At 39.8% G+C, this 16195-nt stretch overlaps 1 protein-coding gene across 10 annotated transcripts in view; it reads right to left on the reverse strand.

The window, feature by feature from the left end:
• MYH10 (myosin heavy chain 10) overlaps positions 1-16195 on the reverse strand; it is a 153306-nt gene that overhangs the window by 108635 nt on the left and 28476 nt on the right. For all 10 annotated transcript variants that reach the window (XM_009189642.4, XM_009189641.4, XM_003912320.4 and 7 more), the window contains exon 4: positions 3735-3762. In XM_009189642.4, coding sequence (XP_009187906.1) covers positions 3735-3762 — 28 coding nt within the window. The remainder of the gene's footprint in view (positions 1-3734; positions 3763-16195) is intronic.

Below are 16195 nucleotides of genomic sequence, written 5' to 3' on the forward strand. Positions count from 1 at the left end.
TACTGATTAAGAAATAATAATAAAACCATGTTGTATCTAGTTGTATTTATTTATTTTATTATTTATTTTGAGACAGAGTTTCGCTCTTATTGCCCAGGCTGGAGTGCAATGGCGCAATCTCAGCTCACCACAACCTCTGCCTCCTGGGTTCAAGTGATTCTCCTGCCTCAGCCTCCTGAGTAGCTGAGATTACAGGCATGTGCCACCATGCCCGGCCAATTTTGTATTTTCAGTAGAGATGGGGTTTCTCTATGTTGGTCAGGCTGGTCACGAACTTCCAGCCTCAGGTGATCTGCCCACCTTGGCCTCCCAAAGTGCTGGGATTACAGGCGTGAGCCACTGCGCCTGGCCTGTATTTTCTTTTGGTTGTACTACATATATATATATACACACATACACATATATATGTATATAGCTACATATGTAAAGTTTGTGAAGTTGACTAAATAGTTTTTTAATAAAAGAAAAGGCATACAAATTTATTTAACATGAGCATGGGGAAAATCACAGAGTGATTGCCCCTAATTAGTTACCTCATGCAGAAAACTTAATTAGCTTGGCGGTGGACTAAGTTTACGAAGATACCAGTCACATGCACTTGGGGTACCGTATTTGGTGGATCCTCAAAGGCACCATGGAACATATAATATTTTCTTAAATCTAAGATACACTGTCTCACTTTTTCATATTTTTCAGGTCATGATGTAACTTTATAATAGATATGAACATGAAAAGCTGTTACTAAATATCAGGGGTATCTAAAAAATTTTAAACTATAATGAGGCTGAGAGAGGTGGAGGTAGGTATGTACGGGGGACAGGAGAAGGAACTTCCTGGGGTGATGGTATTATTGTTTACATCTGGTGAAGCGTTCAGGTTATGCAAGGACTCAGGAAATGAATACTTAAGCTTTGTGCATTTAATTCTAAGTAAATTTTGCTTCAAAAGAAAAAGATGAAAATACTGGGCTTCAGTTAACACTATATGCTTGAGTACTTAGGGGAAAGTGTACTGCTGTCTATCTACAATTGAACTTGAAATGTATCAAATGAAGGGATTAATAGCCCACTAAAGTGGTATGAAAATTACTTTAAACTGAAAACATCTCAGCAGCCACATAAGGAAACATCATCTAAACTTTAGCAGAACCCCCAGTATATGCAACTGCCATTGACCCCTCCCAGGGAGGTTCCCAGATTGAGAAAAGCGTGCCCTTTAGCACTGCAAAATGTGAACCCAACTGTTCATTAGCATCAATTAGAGAACCCTCCACACTTTCCCACTGAAGCCTTAAACTTCACGGGACCCTTTTGTCAAGGAGAGGATATACACCTTTTATTTCTATAATTCCACAAGAGACTCATCACTGAGTACACTTGTGTAAATACGTCTTCTCTTTTCTCTGTTAATCTGTCCATTGTCAGTTAACTTGCAGGTCCCCAAATTCTGAACCCAAGATGCAAGAGGAAAAGTTTTCCTCTCAACATAAACAGTATAAGAAGGACTGGTGGATGACAGGATAAAGCAAGTACAGTGAAATATTAACAGTAGAATCTAGGTGGTAGACACATGGGTGTTCACTGCAAAATTCTTTCAACTGTGCTTTATGTCTGAAAATATTCATAATAAAATGGAAAAAGCAATTTAAAAAAGAACGGAAGAAAACAAACATGGTACTTGATGACTGCCACTTTGTATCCAAGAAGAGATAAACCCAGGTGCTAGAAGACTTACCTCATAAATCCAAGTCTATTAATTGGTGACAAGGTACTAACTAAAACGGTGTTCATCATCTAATTATAAGTGCTAGTGTCTGTAATGGTCACTTTGGGTAACAAAATCAGTACTCACGAACTTTCGTTCTGTCAAACAGCAAGTCATTCCCTCCCTAAGTGCTTCCTGCTTTCAGATGGTCCCAAAAGTCTTCATCAAACCACTCCATCTAAGAGAAGGTACAAGTCTCCACCTGGATTTGGTTGTATTCCAACATATCCGTGGTGGATCGACTAAAGTAATGGCCCCAATTGTTTCATGCCTCACTTTATGATGTTTCCCACCTGACTCATGCCATGCCTTGGCCATGTCTTCCTTGGGAATGGGACAGCAGAATGTGACACAAGCAGAAACTTGAACACTGCTTACACACTGGAGCTTGCCCTCTTGCTGCTGTTGAACATTGTTACCACGTTAAAAGCCAGGGCAAGACTGCTGAAGAAAGAGACGCCAGGTGGAGAAGAAACCAAGGCACCCCCACCAACAGTCAGCCAGTCATACCACAGTTGTCTGCAGACACAGGAGTGAGCCTTCAGTGAGAAAGCTGAGTCTGGCCCAGATCGGCAGAACCGTCCAGCTGAGCCCAATCCAACTGCTGGGAAACCTGTAGAACTATGCTGATTTGAGCCACTAAGTTTCAGGGTGATTTGTTGTTCAGAAAAAGCTAATTTATATAACTCCTCAAGGCTAAACAATGTTAGCAGAAAATTCATATAACAAAGCCAACTAACTCTCATCTCCTCAAACCTCCTATCCTGCCACTCCTCCCCTTTCTCATTAAATACCAAGTCTTCTACTTCACAGAAAAACCATTAGATTAGAATTTTCTCAATTCACAGCTCCCCATCCCTACTTACCCATATTGGTACTCATCTGCTTCCTTGGCCCCGTCACTGGAGAAGGGCCGTGCCCCCCATTAGGACCTTACTGTGTCCAGATACCCAACCCCTGTGCTCTGCACCTCATCACCCTCCTTGCTCTCTCAACTCTCTTTCCTGCCCCCATCCCAGCCACTCCCAAAAAGTTGTCTTCCTCTCATCAGCATGGAATCTTGGTCACACTTAAAACACCACCAATAACAACTAAAATCCTATTGATCTCTTACCACCACTCAACTACTCTTCACCTTCTCAAACTATCTGAAAGTAGGTTTATACTTGAGTTTCTTTAAAATTGTATTTTATTTTTAACATTTTCACCTCCCCTTCATGCCTCAACTGCCACCTGGCTTCCACCTTCTCACTATATCCCCAGTCCACTCCAGCACCCTCCATTCTCCACTGCTGGGTCCAATGCACACGCTGCTGCTCATCTCACCCACTCACCTTCTCTCTTAACTCCTTTTCCTGATGCATGTAAATCACCAAGTCCTGCTAAGTCTGCCTCCTAAACTGAACACTGCTTAAATTCAACCACTTCTCTCTAGGTTCACAACCACTTCTATACATGAAGTCCTCATCATTTCTTGCTTAGATGACTGAATAGCCTCCTAACTGGTCCTCTTGTTTCAACTCTTCCTCCACTCCGTTTTTCACACTGCCGCCAAAGTAATCTTTCTAAAGTGCAAATCTAATTGTGTCCCGTGGTGGATATTGTTTTATTCTCCTGTGAATGTTTAACACTGAGCACACAGTACCGTAGGCACATGATATTCAGTAAATGCTTATTGAGTAAAAAGAATAAATTACCGAAACGTCCAGTAGGCCTATACTTGGACATATGAACTAAAGATGTCAGTCTCACAGATAAACATTACAAAATGTGTGAAAAGCTCAGACTGACAACTAAACATTAACACTCAATTTAAGCAACTTACATAATCTTAGTCTTAAAATAACTGCAAGGTTTACATCAAACTCTTAAAAATTACTGCTCTACTTCTCCCCTCCCCCCAGACAAAAATAATTGCTCCACTTTCCAAGAAAATCAAAAACAAATCTGAACATTCAACATTTACTTACGTGCAAAGAATTGACTGGTCCTCACGATCTATAAAACAGAACAAAACAAACAAAAAAAAAAGAAAGTGACCATTTGCCTGGTTTTAAAATATTTGATATAATAAAGTTGCAGTAATAGCCTATAAAATATTAGTAACTACTCCTCTCAAGCCAAGTTAACGCCTCCAACCCCATTATACAGTCCTAAATCTAATCAAGCCCCCTCATTATCTCCTATTCTTATGCCAGAATCTCTGGGGGTAAATAACAGTAACTCCGGCTTACTCCACACATCATTTGCCTGGATGACTTTACATGCCTAATTAACCTTGATTCTCAAACCCTGCCGCATATCAAATTCAACTGGGAAGTTTTATAAAAATGTATTTCCTGGCACTCCACCTCACTAAATCATTCAACTCTGGGAGATGGGGATTAAAAAAACCCTTCCTTAAATAAGCTCCCCGGGTGATTCTGACACCTGGCCAGATTTGGAAACCATGGCCTTTCAGAATGGCTTCAAGTACACCCACAACCAGAGAGGAATCATTGCTAATTTCATCTTAAAGGAGGAAAAAAAGTATTAAACACTGAGGAAAGAAAGTTGAAGGAGGATAAACATCTATAAACACTGTCTCAAGTCAACATGTTTTATACACCAAACATAACAAAAGAATCGCACATGATTTTAAAGTGATTAATAATTTAAGGATCCAACTAAAATTTTCAAATAAAAAGGTGAAAAAATCAAACCCACATCTAGCTCACGGACAAAATTCCCAGTAGAGGATGCAGAATTTCTAATCACTTATGAATATTATTATCCCTATTTCACAGATGAGAAAAAGTTCCTCAGGGAGGCTAGGTAATCCTCCCAAGTGACACAGCTAAAAAGGGGCAAGGTTGCTGGGATGAGGACCCAGGCCTGTCTGCCTCTAGCACCTGTGTGTGTTCTCAACAATACGAAACAAGTTCGTCATTGCCTAGAAAGGAATTGAGCTCACAGGGCCTGGCCCAAGTAGCTTTTTCGCTGCTTGCCATGCTGTGCTTGCTTTTCCTCTGGTGGATGTCTCAGGTGCCCAAGGAGGATTTCACAGCAGTTAGGCATAAATAACTTCCATGAAAGAGAAATAAGTGCTGTGTTCACTATGTCATATTCTTTTTATATAATATTATTAAACAAATCCCTTCATATATTCTATGTATAAACTGAGATTTACAAAGAACATAGTACTGTCCTGCCCCTCAAGTCTAATTTCTTTTTTCTTTTTCTTTTTTCAGACAGAGTCTTGCTCTGTTGCCCAGGCTGCAGTGCAGTGGTGTGATTTCAGCTCACTGCAACCTCTGTCTCCTGGGCTCAAGTAATCCTCCCACCTCAGTCTCCTGAGTAGCTGGGACCACAGGCAGGTGCCACCATGCCCGGCTAATTTTTGTATCTTTGTAGAGACAGGGTTTTGCCATGTTGCCCAGGCTGGTCTTGAACTCCTAGGCTTAAGGGATCCACCTGCCTCGGCCTCCCACAGTGTTGGGATTACAGGTATGAGTCATGGCACCCGGCCCTAATTTCATTCTGATAGCTCATAACCCGGTGTTATTCTTCCTTCTGGCTGCCACAGCCAACATTCATAGTACATAGTCGATGTCTGCCTCCTTTATTCATTTACCTACACAGAGGTCACACTATATCCTTTCTTCCAACATACTCTTCCTAGACCCACAACCACTGGGATATCTCCTGCATGTCCCTTTGGCCTCAATCCAGCTTCACCTCCTCTAGGAATACCTTCCCAGACGCTCTCCCTCAGGTCTCTCAATGTTGCCTTCTTTTAAGTGTATTTTAGAATCAGACAAACAATACTGCAGTTGACTGCCCACTAGAATGCATTGCTTGAGATCCGAGACTGTGTTACTTCTTTATTCTCAGCATTAACAGCCTTGGTGAGCCATAGCTAGCTTTTGCTGAGAGAAACCCAGGGCTAGGTGCCGTGTGGGCACTGGCAAGATAATGGGGCCTGGAGTCTTTTCTAGTTCTAGCTCTGCCACAAACTATGTATCTATAAATGAGGCACTTATTCCTTGCTGGCTGGTTCTTCACCTATAAACCATGATTTTACCAAGTCTTTGCTTATTCACTCTCAATATGAATCTTCAGACCCCTGAATTTTCCTGGTCTTAGCAATTTCTATAGAACTCCACTATACTAAGTCGTTTATGGCTTTTCGAAAGTAGTATACACATTAAAGAAATCAAAGCACACAAATTAACCCAAATCGAATTGCCTCCTAATTCATTCAAGATGGCGTTCTTCCTGCGTCTGTACATGCTATTATCATTGTCTAAAATTTGAGATCTACACTACAGCCTGCTGCACACTTCATTCCGCCACGCTTCTTGCTATCCCACCGCCCACCAAACAACAACCAAAAAAACCCAATTCTCTTCTAGCCAGACCCATCTATTTCTATCATCTGTCTATCTGATCTTGTATTAACTTTGGGCCTCAGTACCCAACCTCCCAGATTCTCTCCAACTCTGTGATGGGAGATGGGCTTGCCAACCTCTCAGATTCTCTCCAACTCTGTGATCAACTCTCCACCTCTGCTTCACTGAATCCTCTCTACCCTTCAAGGATCAACTGCAGCACTATGACAGTTTCCAATGATCTTCATACTCTAAAACCCTGTACATGTAACCAAACAGAGCCTTACGGTGATATTCGAGGGGAAAAAACTCACTTTCGAAAATGCAACTAGCCTTCTAAACACTAGGGACTCATTTGATAGCTCAGTATTTTCCAAAGCACCTTCCAAAAATCATGTAAGGAGGTATGCAATAAATCCATGTTGAATTAAATCATTTTCTCAACATGAGAAAGTTTTCAAATCAGTGATCTGGGCTCTTACCTAAATAAAAACTAGAAAAGAGCAAATTAAATCCAAAGTAAGGAGAAGAAAGGAAATGATAAAGAAATCAATGAAATGGAAAACAGAAAAAAGAAAAAAAAATCAATGAAACCAAATGTTCCTTCTTTGAGAAGATAGTGGTATTGACAAACCTCTAGCCAAGGTAATCAGGAAAAAGGAGAAAAGGACACAAATTGCCAATATCTGGAATTTTTAAGAAGTAATATCATTAAGAACCCACAGATATTAAAAAGATAATAAGAAAATACTAGGAATGACTTTATGACAAACTATTTGACAACTAAGATGAAAGGGATAAATTATTTAAAAGACACAACCACTAAAACTCACTCAAGAAATGGTAACCTGCATAGCCTTCTATGTATTAAAGAAAATGAAATTGTAATTAAAAATCTTCTCACAAAGAAACCATAGCTTTATTAGAAAATTCTACAAAACAGGTAGGGAATAAGTAACACCAATTGTATACAAACTCTTCAAAAAACTGAAGAGGAAGAAGCATTTCTCAATCCATTCTAAGAGACAAACCTTACCCTGATAATGAAATCAGAAAAAGACATTGCAATAAAACAAAACCACATATAAATATTACTCATAAACAAATGCTAAAAAATTCTTAACAAAATATTAGTAAATCAAATCCAGCAATATATATTAAAAAAAGATGATGCACAGAATGAAAAAATGGTGTTTGCCCTGGGAGTGCAAGGCTAGGTCAACATCCCAAAGGTGATAATCTAATTCATCACATCAACAGACTTAAAGAAGAAACACCCTCCGACCATCTGAATAGATGTAAAAAAGCATTTGACAAAACTTAATATCCACTAATGGTTTTTAAAAACTCAGCAAAGTAGAAATACAAGGGAACTTCAACCTGATAAAGGGCAGTTACGAAAAACCCTACAGTTAATATCATGTTTAATCGTGAAAAACTGAAAGCTATCCCTCTAAGATCAGGAACAAGGGAAGGATGTGTGTTCTCACCACTCCTATTCAACACTACATAGGAAGAAAACAAAATCAAAAGCATAGATTGAAAAGGAGGAAATAGCAATGTCTCTATTTGCAGAGGACATGACTATCTAGACAGAAAATTCCAAACAATGTACAATACACAAAAACAAACAAACAACAAACCCCTTTCAGAATAAGTGGGTTTAGCAAGGTTGCAAAAAAAGTCAATGTATATTTTAAATATCCTATTTCTATATATTAATAATGAACAATTTGAAATTGAAAATTTAAAAGTTCCATTAAAACTAAAAAACATTAAATGTTTAGTTATACCAAGGTTTATGACACATTTGGTTATAAATCTAACAAAGTATATGCGACATCTCTGTATGCTGAAAACTACAAAACACTAATGAAAGAAGTCAAAGACCTACAGAGAGACAAACTGTTCATGGATTGGAAGACTCAATACTGCTGTTAATTCGGCCTCAACTGATCGATAGATTCAGTGAAATCCAATCAAAATGTCAGCAGGATTTGTTGGGCAAAAAGCAACAAACTGACTTCTAAAATGTATATCTATGGAAAGACAAAGGAACTAGAATAAAGAATTTTAAAAAGAACAGTGGTGGAAGACTCACACTACCTGATTTCAAGGTTTACTATAAAGCTACTGTAACCAAGCCAGTGTGACAAAAGGAAAGACATATAGATCAAAGGAACAGAGAGTCCTGGAATAGACTTTTGTTGATTTTCCACAAAGGTACAAAGGCAATTCAATTGAGAAACAGTTGTTTCAACAAACAGTGCTAGAACAATTGAATACCCATACGCAAAAAGATGAATCTCAACCCATAGTTTGCACCATATACAACAATTAACCCAAAATAGGTCACAGACTGGGAGGACAAAAATTGCAAATCACTTATCCAATAAAAGACTTATATCTAGAAAGGACAAAGAACTCTCAAAATTGAAAAATTAGAAAACTATCAAACTTTTTAAAATGATAATAACATTTGGACATTTCACCAAAGATATACAGATCTTAAGCACATCAAAAGATGCATTAGGAAAATGCAACTTAAAACTACAGTGAGATACTACTGCTCGTCTATTAGAAAGACTACAATTTAATAAAGATGGACAATACCAAGGGCTAACAAGGATGGCGAATACCTAGAATTTATCTGTTGCTGGTAGAAATGCAAAATGGCACAGCCACTTTGGAAAATAGTTTGGTAATTTTTTATAAAGTTAAACACACATCTACCATATGACCCAGTGATCCTACTCCTAGGTATTGACTCAAATGAAATGAAAAACTTAGGCTCACACAAAAGCCTGTATACGAAGGTTGGCCCATGTCATCTGTGGGGGATTGGTTCCACAACAATCCCAACCCACAGCAAATTAAAAAAATCCATGCATACTCAAGTCCCTTATATAAAATGGCAGAGTATCTGCATATACCCTACACATATCCTCCCATATGTTAATACTTTAAGACCTGTCTACATTACTTATAATAGTACCATGAAACTGCTACGTAAATAGTTGTTATATTGTTTAGGGAATAATGAAAAGAACAAAAGTCTGCCTGTACATCTTCAGTATAGGCGCAACCATCCATTATTTTCCCTAATCCACAGTTGCTTGAATCTGCAGATGTGGGACCGTCGAATACAGAGGGCCAACTGTACAGTGTCTTAATTGCCAAAAACCGAAAACAATCTAAATGTTCTTTACACGGTGAATGAATAAACAAACCATGGAATAGGCATACAATGGACTATTACTCAGCACTAAAAAAGAGTGAACTACTGGTGAATGAATCTCAAATGCATTATGCTAATAAAAGAAGCCACACTCAAAAGGTTAAAGTGTGGATGACTATATGACATCCTCGAAATGGCAGCACTAGCATTTATTACTAGCGTTTATTTATTTTTGGCTATAGTAAAGGATAACGGGTGATTCATCAGAAAGCTAATGATTTTTGGGCATTTTTAAACTAATCGCCCTATGAAATCACCATTTCACGCTCCCTAATCCCTTCAGTCTGTGTGCCCTCACCCTCTTTTCGTTTTCCTCATACTACTCAATATTGTCTTTATTTGTACGCTGTCTCCCCAGTAAGAACAGTTCTTTTTTTTTCTTTTTTTTTGAGACGGAGTTTCACTCTTGTTACTCAGGCTGGAGTGCAACGGCGCAATCTCGGCTCACCGCAACCTCCGCCTCCCAGGTTCAAGCGATTCTCCCGCCTCAGCCTCCCAAGTAGCTGGGATTACAGGTATGCGCCACCACACCCGGCTAATTTTGTATTTTCATTAGACAGGGGTTTCTCCATGTTGGTCAGGCTGGTCTCGAACTCCTGACCTCAGGTGATCCTCCCGCCTTGGCCTCCCAAAGTGCTGAGATTGCAGGCGTGAGCCACCATTCCCAGCCTAAGAACAGTTCTTTAATGGTGTCAACGCAAGGGTTTTACCATATCTTACAGCTTCACAGGGTGAGTGAGGAGGGGCTGTTCCTACTGTCTATATTTCTACATCAGAAGATTCAATACGTAGATCCAAGACAACTATAAACCATTATTAAATGTTCCTTTTCCTGACATAAAATAATGCCTTTTGTCCCTGTTTTGGCTCTGAGGTCTACTTTAGGCTGAAGTGACTTTAGACTATGCTTTCTTTTTGTATGCATTTGGCTGAGGTATCTGCCCAGTCTTGTACTTTTATTATTTGGCTACTTTGAGATGTCTTTCTTGTAAATGGCATATGATTGTATTAGGCTCTCTTTTATTTACAGGGGTGTTACAAGTACTTATGTTTGTTGTTATAAGCGTTATATTTGGTGTTACATATTTTCTGACTTTTTTTTTTTTTTTTTTTAATTGAGATGGAGTCTCGCTCTGTTACCCAAGCTGGAATATAGTGGCGCGATCTTGGTTTACTGAAACCTCTGCTTCTCGGGTTCAAGTGATTCGCGTGCCTCAGTGTCCCGAGCAGCTGGGATTACAGGCATGTGTCACCACGCTCAGCTAATTCTTTTATATTTTGAGTAGAGATGGGGTATCGCCATGTTGGCCAGGCTGGTCTCGACTCCTGACCTCGTGATCCACTTGCCTCAGCCTCCCAAAGTGCTGGGATTACAGGTGTGAGCCACTGCGCCTGGCCCATTTTCTGACTTTTTAAAGCCTTCCTTGATGTTTCTTTTCAAGAATGGCTTGTTTTCCTTGCTTTTATTTCTCCTAATGTAGGAAACTTGTATCCAGTTTCAAAGTCCTTCAACTTGCATTCTCAAGGTTCACATTTTGATGTATATCAATCTTATTCTTAAAATGCTTATTCTTAAAAGGGAAGGGAAGATCACTCAGTAGGTTCAACACCTTTTCAAGGTGGCTGCTTGGCATTTCGCTATATGGATGAGCCATCCTCTAATTAATTATTTATTGATGTAATAATTGGTTGTTTCCAGTGTTTCTCAGGAAGCTACCAGAGGTTACCCTCTATCCAAAAATGTTAACAGCATATGAGATCCATAAATTAATATAACCAAGGAAAGAAGCAAAAGAAATTTCTAGAGGAAGGGCAAAGGCAAGTCTAAAGAAACAAGTACGAACTGGAGGAGGATAACAGGCTTTGGGAGGTGCGTCAAGGGGGAAAGACCCTGAGAAATTACTTGATGCATTTGTGTCTACTGAAAGAGGATTTGTAGTTCAAATTAACGTAGGTGATTGTAAAACTACCCTAGTCCCCAAAATGGGAAAATTACTAACCACAAGGAAAACAAATTATATAAGAAAGGAAATGTAATCATAGGATAATAATTTAAATGTTGAATGTTAAAATGCAAAATGTTGATTGAACTTCTATCAGGAAGATATGGTGAGGGTTTAGATGAGTATAAAAACTTTTCTTCCAGGCCAGGCGTGGTGGCTCCAGCCTGTAATCCCAGCACTTTGGGAGGCCGAGGCGGGAGGATCACGAGGTCAGAAGATCAAGACCATCCTGGCTAACATGGTGAACCCTGCCTCTACTAAAAATACATAAAAAATTAGCCGGGCGAGGTGGCGGGCGCCTGTAGTCCCAGCTACTCGGGAGGCTGAGGCAGGAGAATGGCGTAAACCTGGGAGGTGGGGCTTGCAATGAGCCAAGATCGTGCCACTGCACTCCAGCCTGGGCAACAGGGTAAGACTCCGTCTCAAAAAAAACACAAAAAACAAAAAACTCTTCTTCCATAATAGGAAGTCTAAAGATAAAAGAAAGAAAAGAAAGAAGAAAGAAAAGAAAGAAGGGAAGAAAGAAAGGAAAGAAAATGAATATCATAGGCTTCTTACTTATTAATAATTATTTATGTACTTATATACTTATTTACATATGTATGTATATAAGAAGAAATTCCTAAAGAGGGAATCCAGAATAGTTAGGGTATCTCCAGTTTTATGTCTTACTCTACTGTGTATTTGTGTTTTTTAAAAGTATCTTTACATATTGCCTTAATAAAAAGTAAAACATAATTTAAGTATTCAAATTTCTTTGACAAATTCTGATTTTGATGCTATATAGGTTACTCTGCATTTTTATTTTATTTTATTTTATTTTTGAGATGGAGTCTCTCACTGTCTCCTGGGTTAGAGTGCAATGGTGCAATCTCAGCTCACTGCAACCTCGCCTCCCAGGTTCAAGGGATTCTCCTTGCCTCAGCCTCCCAAGTAGCTGGGATTACAGGTGCCCGCCACCAGGCCTGGCTAATTTTTTTTTGTATTTTTAGTAGAGACGGGGTTTCACTATGTGGGCCAGGCTGGTCTCGAACTCCTGACCTCATGTTCCACCTGCCTCGGCCTCCCAAAGTGCTGAGATTACAGGCGTGACCCACCACGCCTGGCCTACTCTGCATTGTTTAGTGGTCTAAACCCATTTAGATTATATAGGAAGTACCTAGTCCTTAAGATTTTTTTTTTTTTTTTTTGAGACAGAGTCTCGCTCTGTCGCCCAGGATGGAATGCAGTGGCGTGATCTCGGTTCACTGCAAGCTCCGCCTCCCGGGTTCACGCCATTCTCCTGCCTTAGCCTCTGGAGTAGCTGGGACTATAGGCGTGTGCCACCCTAGTCCTTAAGATTTGACAGACGTGACCACTAAAATCGTTTGGGCCTTGTCTTGAAGACATAAAGATAGATCTTCAACAATGTCTTCTATTTCTCCCATGGACAATGTTCTGGTTAAGTTTTCCACCTTATTTTGAGTCAATTTTGTCTTTGCTTATGGTGTTCTATATACTCTCTGTCATTTCTGGTAGTTCTGTCTTCTTGGTCACACTTGCCAAACATTTGTCTAGTCTGTCTTTTCGTGGGACCAGCTCTTAGTTGTACTTGACAGTTCTAGGAGAAAATGTTCTTTATTCCAATCCACTTATCTCTTCCTACATTTTCCTTCTTGTTTTGGTTCATTTCATTGCTGTATTTTTAAGTACCTTTTTTTATAATGAAATGACACAGAAAAAAAGCAATGTACAGCTCAATAAATTAGCAAAAAATTGTCCATTATCTATTTTGCTGAATAAATACTTTGTCTATAAATCTTTCTTTGCTAATGAAAATGTTTAGAGCCATGAACTGTTTCTTAAAAGTGGCTTTTGCCACAACTCACAAAATTTTTATATGTAACATTTTGTAATTTTTTTTTTTTTTTTTGATACGGGGTCTGGCTCTGTTGCCCAGGCTGGAGTGCAGTGGCATGATCTCAGCTCACTGCAACCTCCACCTCCCAGGCCCAAGCAATCTTCCCACCTCAGCCTCCTGAGTAGCTAGGACTATAGGAACATGCCACCACACCTGGCTAATTTTTTTATTTTTTATAGAGCTGGGGTTTCACCATGTTGCCCAGGCTGGTCCCAAACTCCTGAGCTCAAGCAATCTGCCCGTCTTAGCCTCCCAAAGTTCTGAGATTACAGGCGTGAGCCATGGTGCCCAGCCTGTTGTAGTGATTTCTAAAGAATCTGTAATGTAAGTTTTGATTTCCTCTTTCACTGAAAGCCGTATAGATGAGTGATTAATAACAAAAACATTCATACTCATTAAACACACTCCCACAAACACTAACCCATTTGGAAATCTTTTTATTGCTAATACCTTGTCTTACTGCACTGGACTGTAGCCTATGATTTCTTCTTTCAGGAACTGAGAGTTTTATTGGTGGCCTGCTATATGAAATTGACATCACGTTTGTAAATGTGCTTTCTGCTTCCATACATACATTTTTCAGAATAAGCTTCCTAAGTTGTATTAAATCACATTCTTTAATATTCTCTTTTTCCCTACTTAATATGTCAAATTCTGAGAGAAGCATGTTAAAACTCCCTCTATAACTGTGGTTCACATTCTCTTCACATTTCCAGTAGCAACTGTTTTAAGTATTTGATGCAATGTCAGTGATGTATATGTAAGTATTATCTCTCTCTCCTAGATGATTATATCACACTATTTCTATCTTAAACCTCCAATCTCTCCTCCCTCCTCCTCACTCTCAGCTGAAACCCTGCTTCATTTTCACAAGCTCCTGCCAGCAACCATATCTGCCTACCCACCTGCAACACTGGTTTGAAAAATCTGGCTGTAAAAGGAAGGTGAAAAGAACTAACTTTCTTATTTAAAGTAACGGGTAGAACTTTAGTTAATAGGGAAAACGTAATGCTAACGTTAGGAGCCTATAAAAAGAGAAGCAGAGGATACAGTCACAACCCAGAATAATCAACACCACGAGATTCCTCAGAGGGTTAAGAGGATGTGTTCAGCATCAGAGGTGAAGGACTTGGTAAGACCAGCCTTTGACAGGAGTAGACACAAGAGAGAACGATCTGTTCAGCAAGCTGGGGCAGTTCCTCTCCAAGTGCCTCTGTGGAATGGGAAACAAGCCATCAGCCAGGGAGTAGAGGAGCAAGGAGGGACCCAGAGATCTGGAGCCTGCAGAGGTTTGAAATAGTCATTATGGAGAGTGGGAGGAACAAGGTAGGATTAGCAAGAGTTGACAGTAGAATCAGGGCTCGTGGTCATGAAATTACAGTGGCATTTGTGTGTTCCATTGTGTGAGTATAACTCTAGAAGCATCAGCAACTCAAGTAAGAGCATTAAAAGAGATAAATATATTGATTCATCCAGGGTGGGAGTTTTACTAAACAAGTATAACCAATGAACAATGGGACAAGGGAGGGGTTTAGGAAATGGATAGAAGAAGGCCATGAAATCTACACTACACAAGGAACAAAGTGAAGGGTGTTGTTAACATATAGGGGGAAAGAAGAACAACTAATGGGCTGAGGATCCACATGAAGGCAAAGAACACATTTAGGAGACTTCTTGACTGGACTACCAATATGGAAGGACGCTGCAATAGAACTTCTGAAACATTATCTGAAATATCAGGTAATTCTAAAATATGGCAAAGTCTAGAGCATCACCACAGATGTTGGTGGCATAAGTCAGAGACGGAGGAAATGAAGGACCTTACGATCAAGGGACTTGACTGTCCATTAAAAACTATGAAGTAACACAGGGTAACAGCAAGGCTTGAGGCAGAGAGGAAACAATGTGCTGAGGCCCATTATGGAATGAGGAGAGGAATCAAGAAGAAAGCTGCTGAAAGTAATGAGTGGTGAGGGAGGTGCAGCTTTCCCAAGGCAGTAAAGGAGTAACGGTTTAGCAGACACATAGACACAGTGTTAGTAAGGACACTAACCCTGTCTCCCAGTGCATAGGATTTGAGTGATGGAGTCCTCTTCACTAAGTGGGCTCATACCCCATATGCGGGGGAAAGCCAAGTCTCAGTTAAAGCTTGAAGGAAAAGAAAATATTCACTGAAGATACTAAACATAGAGAAGGTTTGCACATCGGAGAGTGAGAGTTACCTAAGGCAAAAATGAAAAGGGAATATTACAGAAATGAAAACATGACTGGAAACACAGTGAATTTCATTCCAGGATTCCATGAAGATGGTGGACTCTCAGGTCTTAAATTTTCATGGTGGCCTAAAAAGGTGGCCCCTGCAGGTATTGTTACAGCGAGCAAAACTTTCCTTTCCATCTATCCAGGTCAACAGGGGCTGGTAGCAGTGTCGGTTGCCTGCTGCTGAATGGAAGCTAGCTGGGATGGAACTGGGCTGGTGAGGTGTCAGGAGCAAAGGAAGACAAGCCACAAGGTGGTGAGCCTCACTGTAGGTAGTCCTAGGTGACCTCAGATGATTATGTGCAGGGTAGAGGCCTCAGTGTTCCTGAATTCAGTTCCTAACACACAGTATTGCAAATGAAAAGCCTGATGCTACTGACTCCCTTTCCATGGACAGCATGTCATGTTACCCTATCCACCAAGGTATGCAAGACGAGGCATGTTTCCTTTCATTATTTCCACCCAGCACTTTTATCTGAAGACTTGAGTGTGTTTTTTAATTCCAGTGACCTTTTTCAAAAGTATCACTTTTTTCATGGAACCCGAGAGTCTACACACACATTCCATGTTTCCGACTCCTTCTCTCGTAAGTACCATCTGATTCTTTTTGGTTTCCATTCTAGTCTTTAAATCTACTGCTTTAGTTTCCAATTGTGTCTAA

This window comes from Papio anubis, chromosome 17, assembly GCF_008728515.1.
Source record: "Papio anubis isolate 15944 chromosome 17, Panubis1.0, whole genome shotgun sequence".
NCBI lineage: Eukaryota > Metazoa > Chordata > Mammalia > Primates > Cercopithecidae > Papio > Papio anubis.